General features: G+C 39.3%; 1 protein-coding gene across 1 annotated transcript in view; it reads right to left on the bottom strand.

The window, feature by feature from the left end:
- The window catches only part of SLC25A17 (solute carrier family 25 member 17), a 43559-nt gene extending 18649 nt beyond the window's left edge, over positions 1-24910 (bottom strand). The window contains exons 1-4 of the mRNA XM_012741768.2: positions 24710-24910; positions 18572-18632; positions 16071-16137; positions 13332-13483 (exon numbers count right to left, since the gene is read on the bottom strand). Coding sequence (XP_012597222.1) covers positions 13332-13483; positions 16071-16137; positions 18572-18632; positions 24710-24763 — 334 coding nt within the window. The 5' untranslated portion in view covers positions 24764-24910. The remainder of the gene's footprint in view (positions 1-13331; positions 13484-16070; positions 16138-18571; positions 18633-24709) is intronic.

Genomic DNA, 24910 nt, shown 5'->3' with positions numbered 1-24910 from the left:
ACCTGTAATCCTAGCACTCTGGGAGGCCGAGGTGGGCGGATTGCTCGAGGTCAGGAGTTCAAAACCAGCCTGAGCAAGCAAGAGTGAGACCCCGTCTCTACTATAAATAGAAAGAAATTAACTGGCCAACTAATATATATATAGAAAAAATTAGCCGGGCATAGTGGTGCATGCCTGTAGTCCCAGCTACTAGGGAGGCTGAGGCAGTAGGATTGCTTGAGCCCAGGAGTTTGAGGTTGCTGTGAGCCAGGCTGACGCCATGGCACTCACTCCAGCCTGGGCAACAAAGCAAGGCTCTGTTTCAAAAAATAAAAAATAATAATAAAAAAAAGCACCAGTGTCTCAGAGGCCAAGATGGAAGGATATTAATACATGCCCATTTGCCCAGATTTTAGAATGTATTCCTATTCAATGCAATGCACATTTCACTAAACAGAAAAACTAATAGCCAGAAAAATCAGACTAGAAAGAGCAATCTACTGCATTCGTTTTAAGACAAAAGGAAGACAGGAGAGCTCAGGACCAGAGATCACAAACTTCCATAGATATTGAAGAAAGATATAGCTTTCTAAATAAATGAAATACGTTGCCCATTAAATAAATTCTTTAGAAATCAAAATTCCCTTCGTGTTCTATTCAAGAGGTAGGCACACACAGAATACTTAGGAGGCAATACAGCTAAGATTAAGATTTAACCATTATTTAAAATTCTGCTTTCATATCGGTATTAACACAAACGGAAAGACTGAAAGGATTCTTCTAAAGGACAACCTTGGCCTGGCGCTGTGGCTCACGCCTGTAATCCTAGCTCTTGGGAGGCCCAGGCGGGCGGATTGCTCAAGGTCAGGAGTTCAAAACCAGCCTGATACAAATGTTTAAGTTACATAAAATAAAAAAACAAACAAACAAACAAACAAAAAAAAAACCAGCCTGAGCAAGAGCGAGACCCCATCTCTACTATAAACAGAAAGAAATTAATTGGCCAACTGATATATATATATATATAAAATTAGCCGGGCATAGTGGCACATGCCTGTAGTCCCAGCTACTCGGGAGGCTGAGGCAGAAGGATCGCTGGAGCCCAGGAGTTTGTGGTTGCTGTGAGCTAGGCTGACGCCACGGCACTCACTCTAGCCTGGACAACAAAGTGAGACTCTGTCTCAAAAAAAAAAATAAATAAATAAAGGACAACCTTAAGTACAAAAATGAACTACATTATTTAAATAAGAGAATATAAAGTCCTTGTAAAAACATTTTTATTTCAAAGAGTTTTATCTGAGAAGTTCAAGTACTTTTTGCATTCTCTAAGCCAAAACAGACGGAGGGTATTTTTTAAACACTATCATTTTATTAGTTCTAAGAAAAGCCACTCAAATATTTGAGAACCCCAAATTTTACTAACACTTGCAATCGAGATAACCAAGCAAAGGACAACATTCACTAAGGAGAAACATGTCAGAAACCATTCATGAATATGGATTCCAACTCTTATTAATGCCTAAAAGACTGGAAGGTTAAAGAAAGCTATCTGCTTATCTATGAGCCTATATAGAAAACTCTTCTGCCAGTTCCAAGCTGTGGATGCTACTTCAGCTCTAAGATGGGAATGCTAATTAATATTTTACCTATCTAAGGACAGGAGATTGTTTACCTTCTAATTTTAATGTCTATAAGTCTATTTTCTTTTTTTCTTTTCTTTTTTTTTTTGGTTTGGTAAGAAATCATTTACAAGAAAACAAAACCAAAATCAGAGATGAAGAACAGTAACTGAACACACTAAAATTATTTCCCAAATCAAAAAACAACTGGAACAAATCTATTTACTCCTGAAGTCTTGAAAACAGTTTTTTCAGCAATGAGTTTTCTTTATTTGAAGAGAAAACACACATGAAGTATGCTAATTGAGTGAAAACTTCTGGGAAACAGGTACATCCACCATCCATATAAGAACAAAGCCACAAATCTAACTAACCATTTGACTCCTCAACAAGGAATAAAACTTGACTCACAACAGGACATGCCTGTTTTGCTAGATTTAAGGCCGAAGGGCAGAAAATCCATTGGAAATATCACAACAATGATAATACCATTGGCATTAATAAAGAGTTAGTGGTAAAAAATTCTAATTTCATAAAAATGATAAGTGTCTCTTCATCTAAGTTATGTGTAAGGTTCTTTTCCCAAATTCTTCCCCAGGGCATTAAGCTTTATGGGCTTTCTTTCTGTGAAAATACAATAAAATAATACATTTCTAAGTTTCAAGGAGAATTTGAATAGCAACAATGCTGCTCTCCTCATTCTCCTTGGAGATAATAAAACTAATTTCTTCAGTGATTATAATACTATGATAGGGCTCACAGCAGGAAGAGAAAAAGCTGCTCTAATTGTAAATTAAAAATAAATCCTAAGCACCCCCTCCCAGAAAAACCTGAAAACTCAGTTCCCAGCCAGGAAGGGAAGGGAGGTCAGACATGCTTGTTATATTCTCTCCCTTTTGGAGTTTAGAGCAATTGCAAACTGGACTCAAGGCCATACAGGCAAATGTAAAGTAATGCCTACAGGCTGTCAATTTACATAACAGGTCACTTTGAGTACATTGTGCCTTGGTCTACAAATAACAGAGTTCCTTATTTTAAAATATTCCTTTCTACTGATTCCAAGTATTTAGACGAACCTTTATTTCTTTAACCAATTACAAATCAAAAGAATCTTTGAACACACCTATAACCTGAAACATTCCCCCCTTGGAGATGTCCCACCATTTTGGGCCAATGATTTTGCCCATAATTCCTGTCTCCCTAAAAATGTATAAAACCAAAATGTAACCTGATCATTATGGGATCACTTACTTGAGGTTTCTTGGGTGTGGCTCCCCAGGCCACAGTCACATGTCTTGGGCTCAGGGTAAACCTCTGTAAATGATTTTACAGAGTTTGTTTTTTCCATTAACATAATCACTATAAAAATATATACATATTAAGATATAAAAACATGTTATTGAGAGAAGTTTAAAACTTCAAGAGTAATTCCCAAGGAATTCCCCATCTTCAGAAAAATAAAGGACCTATAATCAGATAATCTCAGAATTACAAAGAATTGTAAAATTCTTTAATCCAGGGTCTCTCAACTATGACAATATCGACATTTTGGGCTGGATAATTCTTTGCTCTGTGTGTGTAGGTTATTGTGTGGAGTGTTTAGCAATATTCTTGGCCTCTACCTGTGAAGTTTTCTGGCAGCAAAAGAAGCAGACACAGAGAGAGAGAGAGAGTGGGGCCAAACAACATAGCTTTATTGAGCACTCCCAGGCCAGGGCCAGGTTCGTGGCTCCCAAGAGAGGGGAGCCTGAGAAGTTGCCTTATAGTTCTCAACTGAGGCTGATCTTGACCCACAGGGTCAAACGTGGCATCTAGTGGGTAATGTAAGGCTGGTGGGGGGGTGCCCTCCCCTTCCTAGATCAAAAAGAAAAGGGTCATGAGACCAGACCCGCCAAGGACAACTGCAAGGCCCCGCTGAAAACAACAACACCTGAATGTCCACCCAGCTAAGAAAGTTTTCGGCCCCTGGATTCGCAAACACCATCAGCCCCTCCTATTCCTTAATAACCGCCGAAGGTCACAGTGGAAAATCCTCAGCTTTTCCTGCCAAAAGTCCCCAGTCCACCTCAAACAGTATACAAGCCCTAACTCCCTCCAAACAGACTAGACTTCTCACCCCACCCCCTTGGGACCCAAGAACCTTGCCTGAGAACGCTCAATAAAGCCACTTTGTTTGGCCCTATTCTCTGTCTGTCTGCTTCTTTTGTCGCTGGAAAACTTTACAAGAACCACTCATCTAAACCAATGACCAAGTGATTATTCACTTTGGTTTTTAAAATCTAAAAACACAGGATTTTACTTTGACCTCAACAGCTATTAAGAATATTTATTTTTATTGATATTAAATCTACCTTCTTTTTTTCTTTTTTTGGGACAGAGTCTCACTGTGTTGCCCGGGCTAGAGTGCCGTGGCATCAGCCTAGCTCACAGCAACCTCAAATTCCTGGGCTCAAGCGATCCTCCAGCCTCAGCCTCCCAACTAGCTAGAACTACAGGCATGTGCCACCATACCTGGCTAATGTTTTCTATATACATTTTTAGTTGGCCTATTAATTTCTTTCTGTTTTTAGTAGAGATGGGGCCTCGCTCTTGCACAGGCTGGTTTCCAACTCCTGACCTTGAGCGATCCACCTGCCTTCGGCCTCTCAGAGTGCTGGGATTACAGGCCTGAGCCACTTTAACCCGCCTAAATCTACCTTCTTAAAGCAATTGGAAATAAATATGAAACTTAGTACCTATTTCTTTTTGTACAAAGGTATGAATTAGCAGTTCTGAACTGACTTTATGTGTGCTATAGGATAAGAGAATATATTGTGATCCTGGCCCAATTCCTTAGGATAATAGAGAAAAAGTATAATCTCTATTCCACAAGTCATTCATTCATGGTTTGTTAATCAAATATGTATTTTGTGTCTAGTATGTGCTAAGCCTGGTTCTAGGTGCTGAGGATACAGCAACAGATAAAAAAATGAGAACCTCTGTCCTCGTGAAGCTTATAATCTAATCTTACAATCTAATGGACACTTAACCTGAAATAATCGAAAGGATTACAATCCAGTTTTAAAGAGTTTATTCAGGCTGGCATGGTGGCTCGTGCCTATAATCCTAGCACTCTGGGAGGTCCAGACAGGTGGATTGTTCAAGGTCAGGAGTTCGAAACCAGCCTGAGCAAGAGTGAGACCCCATCCCTACTAAAAATAGAATGAAATTAACTGGCCAACTAAAAATATATAGAAAAAATTAGCTGGGCATGGTGGTGCATGCCTGTAGTCCCAGCTACTCAGGAGGCTGAGGCAGGAGGATCACTTGAGCCCATGAGTCTGAGGTTGCTGTGAGCTAGGCTGATGCCACGGCACTCTAGCCCAGGCAACAGACTAAGACTCTGTCTCAAAAAAAAAAAAAAAAGAGAGAGAGAGAGTGAGTTTATTAAAGTGAAAAACTGACCATCTGGGAAGTGCAAACTCCAGGGAAATGGGGTTAGTGCTCTGAAGTTAAAAGTTAAGGTCTTACTTATATAGGAAGAAAGCAAAGACATTTACTGTGTTTCCCAAAAAAAACCACAGGGTCTTATATTTATTTTTCCTCAAGAAGACACCCTAGGGCTTATTTTCATGGGATGTGTTATATTTTTAAGTACGGTACAACAATCTACATTTACTCAAATATAGTTAAGTCATCTTCTTTTGGAACATCATCATAATTCCCCAAACCCCGAATTCCTCTGCTTATTGCAGGCCTTCCAGAATGAAAAGAAAAAAGACAAATAATAAAATTTAAAAAATAAAAAAGAAAAGAAATATTAATAAAAATTAAAAAAAGAAACAAACCTCGAATTCCATGCTGAATTTCTTGCGACTCTATTTCCTTTAGAACCATTGGCCCCAATCTCTCATGTCGAGCCATAGAGCTCTCATGGGGCAGATGAGAAGGGCTGCTGGTCTTCTTTACCACTCCGCGATGAAATGCATGGGTTGTGCAGATACCCTGTGTAGCCACGCCCATCACTAGGTTTTATTTTCGGGGTAGGGCTTATATTGCGCAAATGCTTAGAAATCCTGTTAGGGCTTATTTTATGGGTAGGTCTTATTTTCGGGAAAACAGGGTACTAAGATTTTAACATTTTCTATACAAGGCTAGTTTAATTAGTTACAGATTTTGCTTTTCTGAACAATTGTTTTCATTTCCTTGCCAATTTAAAAATGTATTTAACAGCCGGGCGTCGTGGCTCACGCCTGTGATCCTAGCACTTTGGGGGCCCGAGGTGGAGGATCACTAGTGGTCAGGAGTTTGAAACCAGCCTGAGCAAGACGGAGACCCCATCTCTACTAAAAATAGAAAGAAATTAGCCAGACAACTAAAAATATATAGAAAAATTATCTGGGCGTGGTGGCGCATGCCTGTGGTCCAGCTACCTGGGAGGCTCAGGCAGAAGGATTGGTTCAGCCCAGGAGTTTGAGGTTGCTATGAGCTAGGCTGATGCCATGGCACTCTAGCTGGGCAAACAGAGTGAAACTCTGTCTCAAAAAAAAAAAAAAAAAACGTATTTAACATTGCATCTTTGACAATGTGATAGTCATTAAGTTTTTGTATGAAAAAGGTAAGAGGTAAGGTAATCTATAAAGAAGATCAATAGTTTACTGGGAAGGGGTCTACCCTGGTGCCTTTAGTCATTTATAACACTTTAGAAAACAATGCAGATAAGGAAACAGGCTAATTTATAATCAAAGAAACAAAGGTTACAGCTGCCTGTTTTGACTCAGGTCCCATAACATTTCTTTAAGGCTCAAAATATTTTAACATTCCAACAGCTGAGATTTTGAATTACTTTTTTCACAGGATAAATAAGTAAAATATGTAGTATGTTAGAGGATAAGGGTTACGGATAGATTTGGAGAAGAGAAGAGGGACAGAGAGAACTGAGGGTTAGAAAGGGGTACCATTTTAAATGGCGTGGTATTAAATTAAGTTAAAGTTGCCTCCTTATGTATTTTAAGTTCAGACTAAAGGTTTCTCTGTGCATACTGAACTTAACCTAACTTGATGTGTAAACAGACTGTAACCTACTCATTAAGCAATCACAGAGTTTGGGCAAATCACAGGTGGCCAACTGTTTAAACTGTGTTCAAATAAGGCAAACATTAGGCTGTAAACAATCTGTTTTTGCACTTCACCTCCGTTTTTTGCATGTCACTTTCCCTTTTCTATCCATAAATATTATCCAACCATGTGGCAGTCCTGAAGTTGCTCTGAACCTCTTCTGGTTCTGGGGCTACCTGATTCACAAATTGTTTTTTGCTTGATTAAACTGTTCAATTTAATTTGTCCAAAGTTTTTCTTTTAACAGTGGTTATTTAGGGAAAAATCTTAAAGGAGGTGAAGGAGTTAATCATGTTACTAGACAGAGGAAACAGCAGGTAGAAGCACTGCAGGAATGTTCAGGGAGAAGAGGCCAGGGTGGCTACAACAGTGTGAGTACAGAGAAGAATAGGGGCTAGGCCCGGTGGCACATGCCTGTAATCTTTGTACTCTGGGAGGCAGAGGCAGGAGGATCACTTGAGCTCAGGAGTTCCAGCGGGGGGGAAAAGGTAATAGGATTTACTCATGGATCAGAGGTAGGGTCAGAAAGAAAGAGGATAAATTAGGATTTTTGGCAGGGCAATTAGAAGACTAGAGTCTTAAGTAAAATGGGGAGGACTCTAGGAGGAGGAGTATTTTATTTTTTTATTTTTCATTTTTATTTATTTATTTGAGACACAGTCTCTGTTGCCTGGGCTAGAGTGCCATGCATGGTGTCAGCCTAGCTCACAGAGACCTCAAACTCCTGGGCTCACGCAATCCTACTGCCTCAGCTTCCCGAGTAGCTGGACTACAGGCACGTGACACCATGCCCAGCTGACACCATGCCCAGCTAATTTTTTCTATTTTTAGTTTTTGGCTAATTTCTTTCTATTTATAGTAGAGACGGGGTCTTGCTTTTGTTCAAGCTGGTCTCCAACTCTAAGCTCATGCAATCCTAGTCCTGCCTCAGCCTCCCAGAGTGCTAGGATTACAGGAGTGAGCCACCACACCTAGCTAGAGTAGTACTTTAAATTTAATTAATTTACTCAATGTTTAACCAGCACCTTATATGTACCAGGCAATGTGCTAAGAAACTGGGGATACAGAATTAACAAAAATGTAATCTCTGCCTTTAAGGAGCTTATTGTTTAATAAAAGATAAAGACTATGCAGACTTACACAGTAGAGCAAGCACTAAGACAGAGTAGACATCATGTTGAAGCATAGAGGAAGGGCACCCAACCCAGAATAAAACCTGGGGGGGGGGGTATGGGAAGCACGGAAGGATTCCTGAAAAAGAGATAGCTGGGGGTGGGAGGGAATGGGCATTTATTGAAACCTTAAAATCTGTACCCCCATAATATGCCAAAATAAAAAAAAAAAAGAGAGATAGCTGAGAATAAAAGGAGGAATGGGAGTTAGTAAGATGAAATAAGCAGTAAGACTGTTTCAGACAGAACACAGTCACTGTAGAGGAATGGAGTTACTAAATAGCATGGTACAGGGCCAGGCATGGTGGCTTCACGCCTGTAATCCTAGCACTCTGGGAGGCTGAGGTGGGTGGATCGCTCAAGGTCAGGAGTTAGAAACCAGCCTGAGCAAGAGCGATATCCGTCTCTACTAAAAATAGAAACAAATTAATTGGCCAAGTAAAAATATACAGAAAAAATTAGCCGGGCATGGTGACGCATGCCTGTAGTCCCAGCTACTTGGGAGGCTGAGGCAGAAGGATTACTTGAGCCCAGGAGTGTAAGGTTGCTATGAGCTAGGCTGACGCCACGGCACTCTACCTAGGGCAACAGAGTGAGACTCTGCCTCAAAAAATAAAATAAAACAAAATAAAATAAAATAAAACAAAATAAAACAAAATACATGGTACAAAGAATCATAGTTTGGCATGGGAGGCTACCCATACCTGTAATGCTTTGCCTACAGTAACAGATATGACTGGCATAAGCAGGTTTGAGAAAAAAACATAGTTCACTGTTGGTTAAGTGTAAAACTCAGTAGACAGAAGTAGAAGAGCATGGACATTCTAGCCAGTAGCCTACTCGTCACAAATGCTCAATGCACTGGGGCATCTGCAGTAAAGATCCAGCAAAGATCAGTAAAAATTGAGCTAGAGAGGTGAGCAGTATCATAGCAGATCTTGTAGGTCTCATACCCTGTAAAGATCAGGGGTCTGGTATGCTGAGGGTGCCATGCTGTATGCATGGGGTAGACACTGAAGGCTTTCAAGCAAGGAATAACACAGATTTGGTTTCAAAATAGCAGTTCTCAACCATTTTCTAATGAGACGTGTAACAGATGATGTGCACGATCAACACAGACCTTATATGTCAGGGTCTCCTTGTATGTCAACCGCAATCCCACCCTTCTCTCACATGCTCAAGAAAACACTTCAGGATTATCACAGTGGGATCTCTTTTGATCAGCTTCACATAATGGACTCACCAGATAACCTGTGTTCTTCTTTCCTCTATAAGACATACTAATATTTGTCACCGCACACCAGATATTTGTGACCAGTAGGCTACTCACTAGGATGCCTATGCTCTTCTACTTCTATCCAGAGTTCACACTTACCAAGAGTGAACTGTCTTTTCTCAAACCTGCTTATACCATTTGTATCTGTTACCAGAGGCAAGGCATTATAGGTATGGGTTACGTAAGAAAAACACACAAAACTCCCAACAGTCAACCTGTATGCCAAGAAAAAGCCTTGGCCATACAACAAAAAAATTAGAGTATATATTCATATATCTTAAGTTAAAATACAATACTTAAAGTAAGTAGGCTATTTATAATATTTCCTACTTTAACTGACCTTTAAAAACTAACTACCCTACTATGACAGTCCAGCTGTGTTAGGTATGGGGGAGTCTAATGTAATTATAAATTATAAGAATTAGAAAGGAAACAAGTAGGGCACAGTGAGAGCGAATAACATGGGGGTGATGTGTACCTGGCAGGTAATGGGATGTCAGACACAGCAAATAAATAGCTTTGGACAATTTCAAAAGCACAGGATTTCGTCACTATAGCCCATGAATTAGTTTCACGGAAAGTTACAATGAGTTAGTCCCTGACAGTTAGTGATAATCTTTTAAATGCATATATATATAAACTATGGTAATCTAAAATGATTAAAATGAAGGTGTAACAAATAATTGGTCTCAAGTATGGAAGATGATACTAGATTGCCATTTGTTGTAATTATGTAAAAAACAGTTCCTTCTGTATAGGATCTATTCTATTTTTTTTCCCCAAGTGAACAAATCTTAAACTTGAGTTCTTCAAATTATGACACTATTTGAAAACTACTCTCCTAGAAAGGTTACTTGGGCAGGACGGTGCAAAGTAGGTTAGTGAGGAAGAACTCAAAGGCAAGGAGATCAGACTAGTGTAACAGTCCAGTTGAGAGATGAGGCTTGATTTTGGGAAATGGTTATGGATACGGAGAAAAGGAAATCAACCCAAGAGATATTTAGGAGAGTAATGGTTCTTGATGATTGAGCAGATGAGGCAGGTGAATGGGCACGAAGAGCCTATGAGACCCCTAGACTTCTATCCTGAGTTATTTACCTACAACTATTCGTTCATTTCCTCCAAGAATGAAATTTATGTGAAAGTTGGTCCAAGTAAAAGTTAATTAGATGAAAATCAAATCAAGACTAACATAAGAATATTAATCAGAAGAAAGACTCAGATCCCATACCAAAAACAGATCAGTGACCGCAATACAGGTTGAAAAGATGACTTGGGGGCTATGAATACTCCTTGTCTGGTAATTATTTTCCAATTGAATAATTTTAATTTCAAATGGACATTTACAGTATTCAACTGTATGGTCCCAAAATTAATTTGGTTACAAACTAAAATGGATGAACACTAAAAAATCATGGGAAAGAGATCTATTTTCTTTCCACTTCTTTAATAAGACTCTGACTAGTTTATTCTTTTGTTCATTCAGCAAATATTTCCTGAGCACCTACCACATGCCAGGCATTGCTCTGACTGGGAACATAGCAGAGGAGGAAGAGAGATGTTTTTACATATATAAGATACTTGCTCTTATGGAGCTCACATTCCATTAAATGGAGACAGACAATAAATATTTACAACTCCAGGTTATTGGCTTCTGAGAGCTTCTAAAGTCTTAGATGACAAGAATCTAAAGATCTCTGAAACCTGGCTCCTTCTTACCATAGCATGATCCTACATTTTCTCAATTTCCTACCATTTCCTCTATGCTGAAACTGTCTTCTATTCACCTAGAGATGCTACTGATCCTATCAATGTTCAGTTCAAAGGTCACTGCTTTCTACAAGTAGATACCACCCAGTCAAAAGTGATTTCTTTTTCTCCTATGAACCCCTAAGGCATTAACAAGTCTTATGATACTAACTATGCTATGCTGTGCACTGAAATACCTGCCACATTTGACTAAATGCTTTCACTCTCAGGGCAGGGCTCATGGATGTGTGACTTGTGTCACTGTTGCTTTAATGCTCTATCTTGAAATGCTTAATAACTTTTGAGCAAAAGGTCCTGTGTTTTCCTTTTGCACTGGGTTCTAAAAATTGTGTAGCTCCTGTCCATGTTAAATATCTCATGTGAACCTCAGTCAAAAAAAAAAAAAAAATCATCGTAAGTAAGCAAGGAAGACACTGTAATTCTCATTTTTTTTTTTTTTTTTTGAGACAGAGTCTCGCTTTGTTGCCCAGGCTAGAGTGAGTGCCGTGGCGTCAGCCTAGCTCACAGCAACCTCAAACTCCTGGGCTCAAGTGATCCTTCTGCCTCAGCCTCCCGGGTAGCTGGGACTACAGGCATGCGCCACCATGCCCGGCTAATTTTTTTATATATATATCAGTTGGCCAATTAATTTCTTTCTATTTATAGTAGAGACGGGGTCTCGCTCTTGCTCAGGCTGGTTTTGAACTCCTGACCTTGAGCAATCCGCCCGCCTGGGCCTCCCAAGAGCTAGGATTACAGGCGTGAGCCACCGCGCCCGGCCTGTAATTCTCATTTTTTAAAAAAGACTTCTGGCCGGGCGCGGTGGCTCAAGCCTGTAATCCTAGCACTCTGGGAGGCCGAGGCGGGCGGATTGCTCGAGGTCAGGAGTTCGAAACCAGCCTGAGCAAGAGCAAGACCCCGTCTCTACTATAAATAGAAAGAAATTAATTGGCCAACTAATATATATATATAAAATTAGCCGGGCGTGGTGGCGCATGCCTGTAGTCCCAGCTACTCGGGAGGCTGAGGCAGCAGGATTGCTTGAGCCCAGGAGTTTGAGGTTGCTGTGAGCTAGGCTGACGCCACGGCACTCACTCTAGCCTGTGCAACAAAGCGAGACTCTGTCTCAAAAAAAAAAAAAAAAAAAAAAAAAAAAAAGACTTCTATAAAAATAACTTCTATAAATTTGGAGTGTGGGCTACTAAACGGGGATAACTGATCTTCCTCTCTGGATTGAAAAGACACAAATAGGCCGGGCGCGGTGGCTCACGCCTGTAATCCTAGCACTCTGGGAGGCTGAGGTGGGCGGATTGCTCAAGGTCAGGAGTTCAAAACCAGCCTGAGCAAGAGCAAGATCCCGTCTCTACTATAAAAATAGAAAGAAATCAATTGGCCAACTAATATATATAGAAAAAATTAGCCAGGCATGGTGGCGCATGCCTATAGTCCCAGCTACTCTGGAGGCTGAGGCAGGAAGATTGCTTGAGCCCAGGAGTTTGAGGTTGCTGTAAGCTAGGCTAACGCCATGGTACTCACTGTAGCCTCGGCAACAAAGTGAGACTCTGTCTCAAAAAAAAAAAAAAAAAGAAAAGAAAAGAAAAGACACAAATAAGCCGAGTCAGTCCAACAATAAAGCCCTGCATATATTCTGTTGGTGGGATTATAAATGTTACAAATGTTATAAAAAACAGTATGGAGGTTCCCCCAAAAACTAAACATGGAACTACATATGATCCAGCAATCTTATTTCTGGGTACATATACAAAAGATCTGAAAGTGGGCTCTCAAAGAGATATTTACACATCCATTTTCATAGCAGCCCTATTTACAATAGTAAAGAGGTAGAAGCAACCTAAGTGTCCATTAACAGATGAATGGATAAACACAATGTGATATACACATACAATGGAATATTATTGAGCCATATAAAAGGAAATCACGTTTGTCACGGGCTACAACATGGATGAAACTTGAGGATATTATAATAAGTGAAATAATCAAGCCATAAAAAACAAATAGTATACAATTCCCCTTATATGACTATCTAAAGTATAAAGTAGTCAAATTCTTCGAAACACAGAAATATAAAGTAGATGGTGGTAACCAGGGGCTGGAGGGAAAAGCCCCTGGTTTTCCCTCTCCAGGGAAAAGGGGAGCTTATTTAATGAGCACAGAGTCAGCTCTGGAAGATGAAAAAGCTCTGGAGATTTGTTTCACAATAATGTGAATATATTTAACATTACTGAGCTTATACTTAAAATGGTTAAGATGGTAAATTTTATGTGTTTTTTACCACAATAAAATAAAACCCCAACCAAGTCAGAAAACTGATTATATTCTTTGTAGCATTATTTTGTGCTAAAATAATCTCGTAGAGGATATATAAACAAGATAAACAGTAAAATATAAAAACATTTCATACGTAGAAAACCTTGTTACCTGCAACAAATCCAACTACCAGATCTTTTCCGGTAGTAGAACGTTGACCTTTGACCCAGACTGCTTTGAGGCTATTAAAAGTGTAGAAATAGACAAAATTGGAGCAGCAAAGACTGGAAATGACTGGAAACCATCCTCGATATGGTGCCAGGCTAGGGGGAAAGCACAAAAAGCAAAGAAAAGGTTATGGACAAAAGCCTTTTGAATTTGGTAGGTAAGTCCTAGGAAAGGTTGATCATCACTCAGTCTCAAAGTTCTCTCCTACATTACTACAAAGGACTCCAAATTGTATACACACCTTACATTCTGAAGAATGACCAAATCAAGAAATCTTTTCTAGCACTAATGATACCAAAGAAACAGTACAAAGTCTAACTGATTTAGTGATTCCCCCTCAATTTCCTTTAGTAACGTCAGTATATAATATTGAAGACAATTTCTTTATGGCTGTTAGTTAAAATAGCACCATTCACACTTTATTACAGAGCAAAAACATTTAAAGTAGGCAATAATAGAAAATAAGTACCAAAAAAAGAGAGATAATTGGGGCACAGGAACCAGATTAAAGGGAAGAGGCTCTTACTGGCCAAACTTTGGACAATTTGAACACCAAAATATTAATAGTTAACTATAGTAATCAATTGTAAGCCACCGAAAAAGTATAAATTTCTGAGTCTATACCAGTGTGAACTAAAATAAAATCTTAAGTCCTTCAGCTGACTGAATGCATGCCTCTCTTGGCCAAAGAGACCCCAGAAAAACCTTAAAACTAAATTACTGGCCATGAGGAAAAGGAAGGTCAGAAATACCTCCTCATGTCCCCTCACTTTTGAAGTTACTCTTTGTAATAATAAGATACTAAATCATCAACGGGCCTACAGCCATGCAAAACAAAGCTTAAACCACACAAGCAGGCCACTGATTTACTTAACAGATTACTTGGGTTTCAGTATGTGTCTGGTGACTTGTCTTAACAGACAGCCTCATCTTAAATTAAGACATTCCAAGTTTTTAGACAAAGCTTCATTTCTTTAACCAATTACAAATATCTTTAAACCCACCTATAACCTGTAACCCCACCCCTCTTCTAGGTGTTCTGCATTTGCAAGCCAAACTAACATACACCTTCCACATATTGACTTATGACCTTATATGTAATTCCTATCTCCATGAATGAATAAAACCAAACTGTAGGCTGGCCTTGGTGGCTCATGCCTGTAATCCTAGCTCTTTGGGAGGCCGAGGTGGGAGGATCACTCAAGGTCAGGAGTTCAAAACCAGCCTGAGCAAGAGCGAGACCCCCATCTCTACTAAAAATAGAAAACAAATTAATTGGCCAACTAAAAATATATAGAAAAAATTAACCGGTTCAGTCCAATTAGCTGTGTAAAAAAAAAAAAAAAAAAAAAAAAAAATTAGCCGGGCATGGTGGCGCATGCCTGTAGTCCCAGCTACTCAGGAGGCTGAGGCAGGAGGATCACTTGAGCCCAGGAGTTTGAGGTTGCTGAGTTAGGCTGATGCCATGACACTCTAGCCTGGGCAACAAAGTGAGACTCTGTCTCAAAAAAAAAAAAAAAAAAAAAAAACTGTAACCCGGCTACTGTGGGCACATTTTCTCAGGACCTCTTCAGGCTATGTGCTCCAGGCTGGTCACATACATTTAATTCAGAATAAACCTCTTTAAATTATTTTACAGAGTTTGGGTTTTCTTCCATTAATACCAGTCATAAATAGATAAATATTAATAAATGATGGAGACAGTAAGGCTCCTTCTTATAGTAGAATGCTAAGACTGGCAAATGTGGAGGTAATGCTGGAGTTGGAAAATCATGATTTTGCAACTTCATGGTAAATTTAGGGGAGAAATTTTTGATATGGAACAGGATAATTGTGCTGTCTTCAAGAATCTCCTCATAGATTGTTTACAGTTGCAAAGGAAGAAAAACAATATTTATTCAGGTAAACCAAATCTAAGAAATCATACTTAACCAATGAAGAACAGGTAGACAATATGCAACTCAAGATGTGATACCCTAAGAAGGACACAATATCACCTGTGCACTATTTGGGGAAAGAATGCATAACCTCAATCTAATAATGAAGAAACACGAGGTAAACTTAAAATGAGAAACATTCTATTTAAAGGGGGGGGGCAAGGGAGACTGTATTCTTTAAAAGTGTTAATATCATGGGGGTAAAAGGCTTTGATGTATGTAACTTATTCTCAAATAATTCTGAAAAAATCTGTGTGTGATATGTGTACATGTGTAATAAGGAGAGAAGGGGAAGGAGGAGAACATGAGCACAAATGGTAAAACAGATGAGAAAAATGTTAACAAGAGACGAATTTGGGTAAAGCACATGCTGGTGTTCTTTGTACTAATTTCAGTTTTGGAATGTTTGTGAATTTGAAATTATTTCCAAATAAAAAGTACATAATCTTTCTGAATGCATTTGATAGGAATGAACTAAACCCACTATTGTCTTCTTGGGTTTATTATACATAATACAATGCATTGGTTTCATGGAAGATTCCATGATCAAGAATCAAATGGCTAACTATTAATACAGATCTTTAAGGAATTGAAATAATTATGTACTTTAAGTCAGGCAGTTACAAACTCACAACATTATAATGGTATGAGAATGGATAGAAATTGAGTGCATGTGTACTGGAGATACATGAATCCACTAACAAATTACTATGTTTAACACAAGATGAAATGACATGGTACTCACAGGCCTTCTTCTTTAATGATCTCCAGAAGCACCATGTGTGTAGTTTTGGACTTTCTTTTCTCATCAACTACAAGACCAAACAGTATATATTTAAATCCTTTGAGAATTATATCTTCAACATCAGCAAGTTCCACCAAAATGCCATTTCCCTCACCTGAGCAATCTCTCACCCTATTCTTTGAGCTCCCTGGTTTATCTCATAACTTAATGATCATGTGCGACCTAAATGATCATGTGCTAAATTCCCAAATGTACATTCCTTGGATTTCATATGTTAATCATGAATAAAAAGGCATTTTAATTCATTTCCTAATTTCCAAAGTAAAAAACCGGACAGAAATTTATTCCTTATATTTCATAAAGCTCTCTTGTTTTTTTCAAAGTTTTATATATATATTTTACATATATATATATATTCTCATTTTAATACTTTATAAAGTAGAGAAGAAATAAATTACAATCTTCCTTTTACAGAAGAGGCTACAGACACAAAAGCTGTGAAGCAAAGCCAGGATTAACGTTCAAGTTTTGTAAGTTTTAGCTTTGTGTTCTGTCTCCTAATCTAAAAAATAAAAGGTATCAAAAGGATGAGAGAGAAAAAAAAATAAATAAATAAAAAATAAAAAAAAATAAAAAAAGGATGAGAACTACTCTGCTTTTTCTGGCATTCTCACTGAAAACAAAACTTATCTCAAGTAACTTCAAATTTTCTACTGACATTTGAAAAATAATTTGAGAACATGAAAATGTGGAAATTAACCTATTTCCTAAGAATAAAATTGGTACTAGTATGGCTTGCGGGATGGCAAATTAGTATATCTCCATAGAAGGCATTCTTACAATAACTACTAACATTATAAACACATTTACCCTTTGGTCCAATAATTCCATTTCTGGGAATTTATCCCACGGAATTTACAGAAACAACATGGCATCTGAACTAATCTATTCTAATAACAAAAGAGTAGAAACAACCCAAGAATCTACAAAAGGAGAAGGGTAAATAGATTACAGTGCATCCACACCATGGAACACTCTATAGCTGTAACATAAGATGAAGAACAACCAATGTACTGATTTGGAAGGCATCCAAAACATACTTCAAATGAAAAATTCAAGGTACAGGCTGGGTGCGGTAACACGTGCCTATAATCCCAGCTATTCAACTACTCTGCTATGTGGGTGATTGACACGGGAGGATCACTTGAAGCCAGGATTTTAAGGCTACCCTGGGTAACACAGTGAGACCCTGTCTCAAAAAACAAACAAACAAACATACACAAACAAACAAACAAACACACAAATGCAAGGTACAGATCAGTATGTAGAGTTTGTTTTTTGTGTAAGGGATAAAATTTTAAAATACATATTTTTTTTTTTTTTTTTTTTTTTTTTTTTGAGACAGAGTCTCGCTTTGTTGCCCAGGCTAGAGTGAGTGCCGTGGCGTCAGCCAGGCTCACAGCAACCTCAAACTACTGGCTCAAGCAATCCTCCTGCCTCAGCCTCCCAAGTAGCTGGGACTACAGGCATTCGCCACCATGCCCGGCTAATTTTTTGTATATATTAGTTGGCCAATTAATTTCTTTCTATTTATAGTAGAGATGGGGTCTCGCTCTTGCTCAGGCTGGTTTTGAACTCCTGACCTCGAGCAATCCGCCCGCCTCGGCCTCCCAGAGAGCTAGGATTACAGGCGTGAGCCACCGCGCCCGGCCTAAAATACATATTTTTATTTGCTTGTTATTCTGTAAAGAATCTCTGCAGGGCTATTCAAGAAATCAGCAAAAGTGTTACATGCAGTGAAGAGGAAAGGGGGACAGGCAGACCACAGTGAGTGTTTTCACTGTACTTACTTTATATCTTTTTATATATTTTCTTTTTTGAATCATATGAAATTATTTCCTATCCAAAACCTCTAAAATTGACCAAAAATAGCAGGCATGAAAGGTTTAACCTTCATGCTTTGAATTAGTATTCACAGCTGATCTTACTCATTTCTTCATGTAGGTTCTGGCATAGGTTTATAATTTCAAGTTGAAAGAAAATTGAGGAAAAAAAACAAGCAAGAATTACAATGAGTTGCAGAATCCTACAAAGCTCAAGAGGCAGATTAGGACTACGTGCCTATATTAGCGATGATGGTGGGTATTTGGTTTCATTATATTTCCTATTCTTCTTTTTAGAAAACCTACCTCCCTCAAAATACTTTTCACTTTGTGCCTTTAAAAAGTCATATGGCTTATTAAAAAGTATTCAAAATTATTAATGCAAGCCCACTCAGGTTCTTGCAGATTAGAAAATGGCTAAGGCTGTGACTCATCAACGAATGACTCTCTGCTAATCAGGAAACAGCAATGATGACCAGTATTTAAAGTCAGTGAAAACAGACCACAGACCTCTAAAGAAATAGAGTATCTTTACATTAATTGAGAACTTACTAAAGACGTTTTCTCTCTGACGCCAAATGAACAGAAATATGATTACTACAAAAGATAACTACTCACCCTGAAGTCGAAGTCTAGCTGTATCCAAGGGAAAAAATACTGTCATTGCTGTCACACTTCCCTGAAAAGTTAGAAAAAGACTTTAGCCACTGCAGTATCACAAACATAATGAGCCACAACTTTTAAATAAACAAAAGTTCATTATTAACAATGGGTCAAATAAGATTTTCGGTGATCACCTCTTGTATTTTCCTGGATAGAGCTGGAACCCATTCTACTAAGTGAAGTATCTCAAGAATGGAAAAACAAGCACCACATGTACTCACCAGCAAATTGGTATTAATGGATCAACACCTAAGTGGACATATAGGAAAAACATTTCTTGGGTGTCAGGCAGGTGGGAGGGGGGAAGACGGGATGGGAATATACAAACACAATGAGTGAGATGTACAACGTTTGGGAGATGGTCACGCTTGAAGCTCTGACTCGAGGGGGGAGGCCATGGGCAATATACACAACCTTAACATTCGTACCCCCATAATATGCTGAAATAAAAAAAAATTAAAACCTGTAGTCCCAGCTACCTGGGAGGCTACAGCAGTAGGATTGCTTGAGTCCAAGAGTTTGAGGTTGCTGTGAGCTAGGCTGATGCCACAGCACTCACTCTAGCTTGGGCAACAAAGCGAGACTCTGTCTCAAAATAAAAAAAGAAGCCGGGCGCGGTGGCTCACGCCTGTAATCCTAGCACTCTGGGAGGCTGAGGCGGGCGGATTGCTCCAGGTCAGGAGTTCGAAACCAGCCTGAGCAAGAGCGAGACCCCGTCTCTACTATAAATAGAAAGAAATTAATTGGCCAACTAATATATATATAAAATTAGCCGGGCATGGTGGCGCATGCCTGTAGTCTCAGCTACTCGGGAGGCTGAGGCAGCAGGATTGCTTGAGCCCAGGAGTTTGAGGTTGCTGTGAGCTAGGCTGACGCCACGGCACTCACTCTAGCCTGGGCAACAAGCGAGACTCTGTCTCAAAAAAAAATAAAAAATAAAAAAAGAAAAAGAAAATATACTAGGTCCCTGCAAATGACAAACTTAGGGGTTTGCAAGCCAGGACAAATGTGGAAGATAGCAGGTAAATGGATTTTTAATTGTTTACAGGTCAGTTGCTATTACCATATTCACTCTCCGATAATACCCTAACCCAAAATATCCAGTAATTAAACAGATCCGTACTTCTATTCTCTGTGCTTAATCATATTACTCAGTACAAAGTGAAAGGACATGTAAGAATCATACTGTTCTTTAAATTAGCATTTTGTTTGCTTGCGTTTTAAATAAAATAGAAACAATCTCTTTGCTAAAAATTCTTTAAATTCATCCAAGATAAGAAAATGACACAAATTATCAGGAAAAAAAGCCAACCAGTCTGTCCATTCATAAGACCTTATATAAATATCGAACATTTATTTAGGGATGAAATTGTATGCCTGAAACTTCCTGTTCAGTTTATGTTCTCAACCCAGATGTGGACCCACTGGTGTATATTCTCAGGTATAAAATCAAGTTCCAGGTTGCTGATCTAATAATGGTTATAACATACAGTATTTTAATCATGATAACGATTGGAAACTAGACCAACTTTAAAGGTAAGTATGAAAGTTTGCTAGGCCTCTGATATATTTAAATAGGTCAGCCTGCCTTGACAAGAGAGAACACTATAATATTAGTATTCGTCAAAACTCAGATTAAATCTTCTCTCTCCCTACACATCAGATTGCAATTGGTTATTTAGAATAACACTTTTTTATGTCTCTCTTATAGCATTTATATTACAGTGAAAATCTAAGTGAACTCTAATTCTTTGGCTAATTTATGAGAATATTCATTTCATACCTTTGCACATCCTAGATCAGATGTGGGGAACATGTGGCCTTCTAGGTCCTTAAGTGCAGCCTTTTGACTGAATCCAAAGTTTATAGAACAAATCTTTTTATTTTTATTAATACATTTTTCTTCATTTTTTATATTTTTATTTTATTTTTTAAAATGAATGTATTTAATATAACAAAGAATAAAATAAGTTTCAATGAAATAATCCTCCCAGATTGACTGGCACAATTAGAACATTAGTAAGCTCTAAGGGCTAAATTGACAGCTGCTACACTCAAGACTGAGTTCTAACTACCTCCGCCTGACTGGCACCACTGCTGCACAAGGCTGGTTGGAGACAGTTACGGGGTTTGAGTTCACCAGTCTGTTATCAACTTTTGACAATGGTGTGTAATGCTTCTGTTTGAAGTGGAATTTGCATAGCTCAACAGCATTTTTTAATTCGGTCTGCTTAAGAGCCCATCATGTCAAAGATTAAGAGAATGATGAAGGAAGAAAACAGATTTTTTAATGAGGACTGGGAATTGCAATATTATCTTGTTTCTTTTTCATTTTCTTTTTTTTTTTTTTTGAGACAGAGTCTCACTTTGTTGCCCAAGCTAGAGTGCCGTGGCATCAGCCTAGCTCACAGCAACCTCAAACTCCGGGGCTCAAGGGATCCTTCTGCCTCAGCCTCCCAAGTAGCTGGGACTACAGGCATGCACCACCATGCCCGGCTAATTTTTTCCATATATTTTTACTTGGCCAAATTAATTTCTTTCTATTTTTAGTAGAGATGGGGTCTCGCACTTGCTCAGGCTGGTTTCGAACTCCTGGCCTTGAGCGATCCAACTGCCTCAGTCTCCCAGAGTGCTAGGATTACAGGCGTGAGCCACCGTGCCTGGCCTATTATATTGTTTCTGCTAAAGATAAAACAATTTGCTTGCTTTGTGATACTGCAATATCAACATTAAAGAAATTCAATGCTCATTAGCATTACAACATTCATAAGGTCTCAAATATCATCTCTAAGCTTTAGTTGAACATTATGATTAGGAAATTTAATTAAACATCAGCCATCACCATGACACCACACCATTAAAAGCAATGTTATTTTTCTTATCAACTGTGGTTACAGTTTTATGGTGAAATTTTTCCTTTGGTATCAACTAGAAGAAAGTAGGGCCCATGTTGTGTGGTTTAACCTGAATAAAGAGGTTCGCAAAAAGAGTTCAAAAACCAATCTTCAGTGTTAAAGTTCAAAAGAATAACAAAACACAAGCAACTTCTCACTCAGATATGAGCTAGGAACTTTCCTGAGAGGAAGCAAGAGAAAAAAATTATTCTTACAAAAGTCTATATATTAGATAACCTAACACAGCTTATGGGAGCAAAAAAATAGCAAATTCAGGGGGCACAATTTCAAGTGCAACTTTTATTTTATTTTTTTTAGAGACAGGGACTGACTTAAACTCCTGGGCTCAGGTGTGCACTTCATGTGGAACTTTAACAAGAGAAAAATGGGCAACAAGAACAGGAAAAAAAAAAAAAGAAATATCTTTGTAGATTAGATAGAAATGTATCATCTCTAATCCCAGTTACTCTCCATAGCAGGGCTCAGAAAACCATGGCCTTCTGCTTCAAGTTCTCCCCCAGAAAAAGGAGAAAAAAAAGAGAAAAAAATAATTTTAAAAATTAAGTTAAAAAAAAGAAAGAAAACTATGGCCCATGGGCCAAATCCAATCCAGGACCTGTTTTGTAAATAGAGTTTTATTGGCACACAGCTTTGCCTATCATTTACTTATTGACTACGGCTGCTTTCACACTACTGTGGCAGTGCTACATAGCTATGACAGGGACTGTACACAAAGCCTAAAATATTTTCCATCTGCCCCCTTACAAAAAGTTTGTCAACCCCTATTTTATTTCTTTTTTTTTTTTTCTTAAAACTACAGATGGAATTGACCTATTTTATTTCTTTAATAGCACTTAACAGTATCTCAAACTATTTTATTTTTTGTTTAGTCATTTATTGCCTGACTACTCCACTGGAATACACATTTCATGAATAAAAAGACCTTGTTTTTTTTTTTTTGAGACAGAGTCTCACTTTGTTGCCCAGGCTAGAGTGAGTGCCGTGGCGTCAGCCTAGCTCACAGCAACCTCAAACTCCTGGGCTCAAGCGATCCTACTGCCTCAGCCTCCCGAGTAGCTGGGACTACAGGCATGCACCACCATGCCCGGCTAATTTTTTGTATATATACTTTTAGTTGGTCAATTAATTTATTTCTATTTTTAGTAGAGACGGGGTCTTGCTCAGGCTGGTTTTGAACTCCCGACCTCCAGCAATCCGCCCGCCTCGGCCTCCCAGAGTGCTAGGATTACAGGCGTGAGCCACCGCGCCCGGCCTAAGACCTTGTTATTTCCTATATTCTTAGCACCTAAAATAGCGCATGGCACAGAATGCACTTTTAAAAAGTGTTAAATGAATAAAATTTACGGAGAGAAGAAAAAGAAAATGAACATTTCCCATCTTCCCATTCTCTGTTAGATGCACTCCAACTATTCAACCCAATACTCCACCCAAACTGGTCTTTCAATTAACCACTGCATTTATCAACATGATAATTCTCAGTCCTCACCTTACCTGATCCATGAGCAGCATTTGACCCAGTTGGTCTAACTCCTTCTCCTCAAACACTTTTTCTTCATGTGGCTTGCAGAACACTACTAGAACTACTAGAACACTACTCTCTTAGTTTTCTTCCTACTGTACACTGATCCTTCTTTGCCTCCTTTATTGGTGTGATCTTATTTCTCCAACCTCTTACAGTTAGCCTGTTCCAAGGTTCACTCATTGAGGTTTTTCTCTCAGTTCACGCTCACTTCTCTGGTAACCTCATTTAATCTCATGACTACTCTCAGCCATTTCAAACTTCAGTCCAAAACTAAGGCCAAATTCATCTTCTCCCCCAAACCTACTCTTTCAAAGCTTTGCCATCTCAGTAAATGGGAACACCATTCCTTCAGTTGCTCAAGTAAAAAACCCTTGGAGTTAACCAACCCCTATCTTATATATTCCAGGTTAATGATCACTTCTCACCACCACCACTGCTATCACCCTGGTTCAAGCTATCACCATCTCTTGCCTGACAATTAATGTGTCCCTTACACTCTATTCTCAACAGAGCAGCCAGGGTGATCACGTTTAAAATGTAAATCCCCAAATCCAACAGCCAGCTCTCTTTCCCACTCAGAGTAAAAGTCTCACACAATTTGGTCCGCTGAAACTTATATGCCTCTTTGTTCCCTCCATTCCAGGCACACAGGCCTCCATGCCCATCTTAATGCAAGTCAAGTGAGCTTCCATCTCAGCGCCTTTACACTGACTAGAAAGCTCTTCTGGTTGAACCGAATGAACCAGGTCTCTTGAATTAGGCACCTTAATGAAATATTGTGTCATCTAATTTTCAAAACAACTCTGTGAGGGAGGTATCATTTCCCCCACCTTACAGATTAGGAAAGTGAGGTTTACAGGCCACCTATCTAACAAACCATGGAGTTGGGATTCAACTCAGATTAGTCTACACAGAACATGAGCTAAAAAGAGAGGATTCAGGGATGTTCCTCTGAAGTGACAGTGATCCTAACAGCTACAGGTGTATTTTGACAGCTAGTGAAGGATATGAGAAAGGGTAGTAGAAGATTAAGAGAAAAACCAGAGAGGAGTTACCCAAGCCGAGAGTGTAAAGTTTCAAGGAACAGGAGAGTTGTTAAATGGAACCTAGACATCCAGAAGCCCAAGAACCACAAGCATACCTCACAGTAAATCACATCTGTGGTAGACAGCAACCCTGATCTTGGTTAAAAACAAAAAAAAAACCTATCTTCTGCCAGAGTGTGAAGATGGGCTGTAATTAAGCATTTGATTCAGCTTCACACCTACTTTCTCCTCTGACCCAGTGAGGCAAAGTTAGTATGTACGGTGGGGGTGGGTTGGCCTTAAACTTCAGAAGGCAAAGAAAACAGCAAATTTCTCCTCCTCAACTCTCCGTGGGCATGTGTGACCATTGCTGTCTATATTACAGTCTCGAGGCGACCACAGCTCGAGGAGACAAGTCTCCAGGTGGCCAGGGCCCAGGGTTGGCCCTCACCGCAAAATGTTTCAGCAACTTTCTGCCAATTTGGCCCATTCCTCTCTGCCCTGCAGCCACGATAGAAAACCCCGACCCACACGATCTTTCTTTCATAGCCATCCCGCAGCCATTTTCAGGGACTGGCCCGAGAGAAACCCCGTGCCCTGCTGCGGCCCCGGCGTGAAGACCCCGCCTTACCACGGCTCCGGCCACGGCGTGGACCAGGCTTTCGTAGGACAGCACAGAAGACATTGGCGCGGCTCCCTGAAGACCTAGCCACACTTTACCCGCAGATGCAGCAGCCGGCAAAAACTACGGAAAGCAGCTCTAGAGCTCGGGCGAGAGCCGCAAGCTCCACCCTCTCAGGATCGCCCGCCTCCCTCAGAACAACCACTTCCG

Source organism: Microcebus murinus, chromosome 10 (assembly GCF_040939455.1).
Source record: "Microcebus murinus isolate Inina chromosome 10, M.murinus_Inina_mat1.0, whole genome shotgun sequence".
Taxonomy (NCBI): Eukaryota; Metazoa; Chordata; class Mammalia; order Primates; family Cheirogaleidae; genus Microcebus; species Microcebus murinus.
Note: the sequence above shows the minus strand (reverse complement) of the source record. Positions and strands in the feature narration are given on the sequence as shown.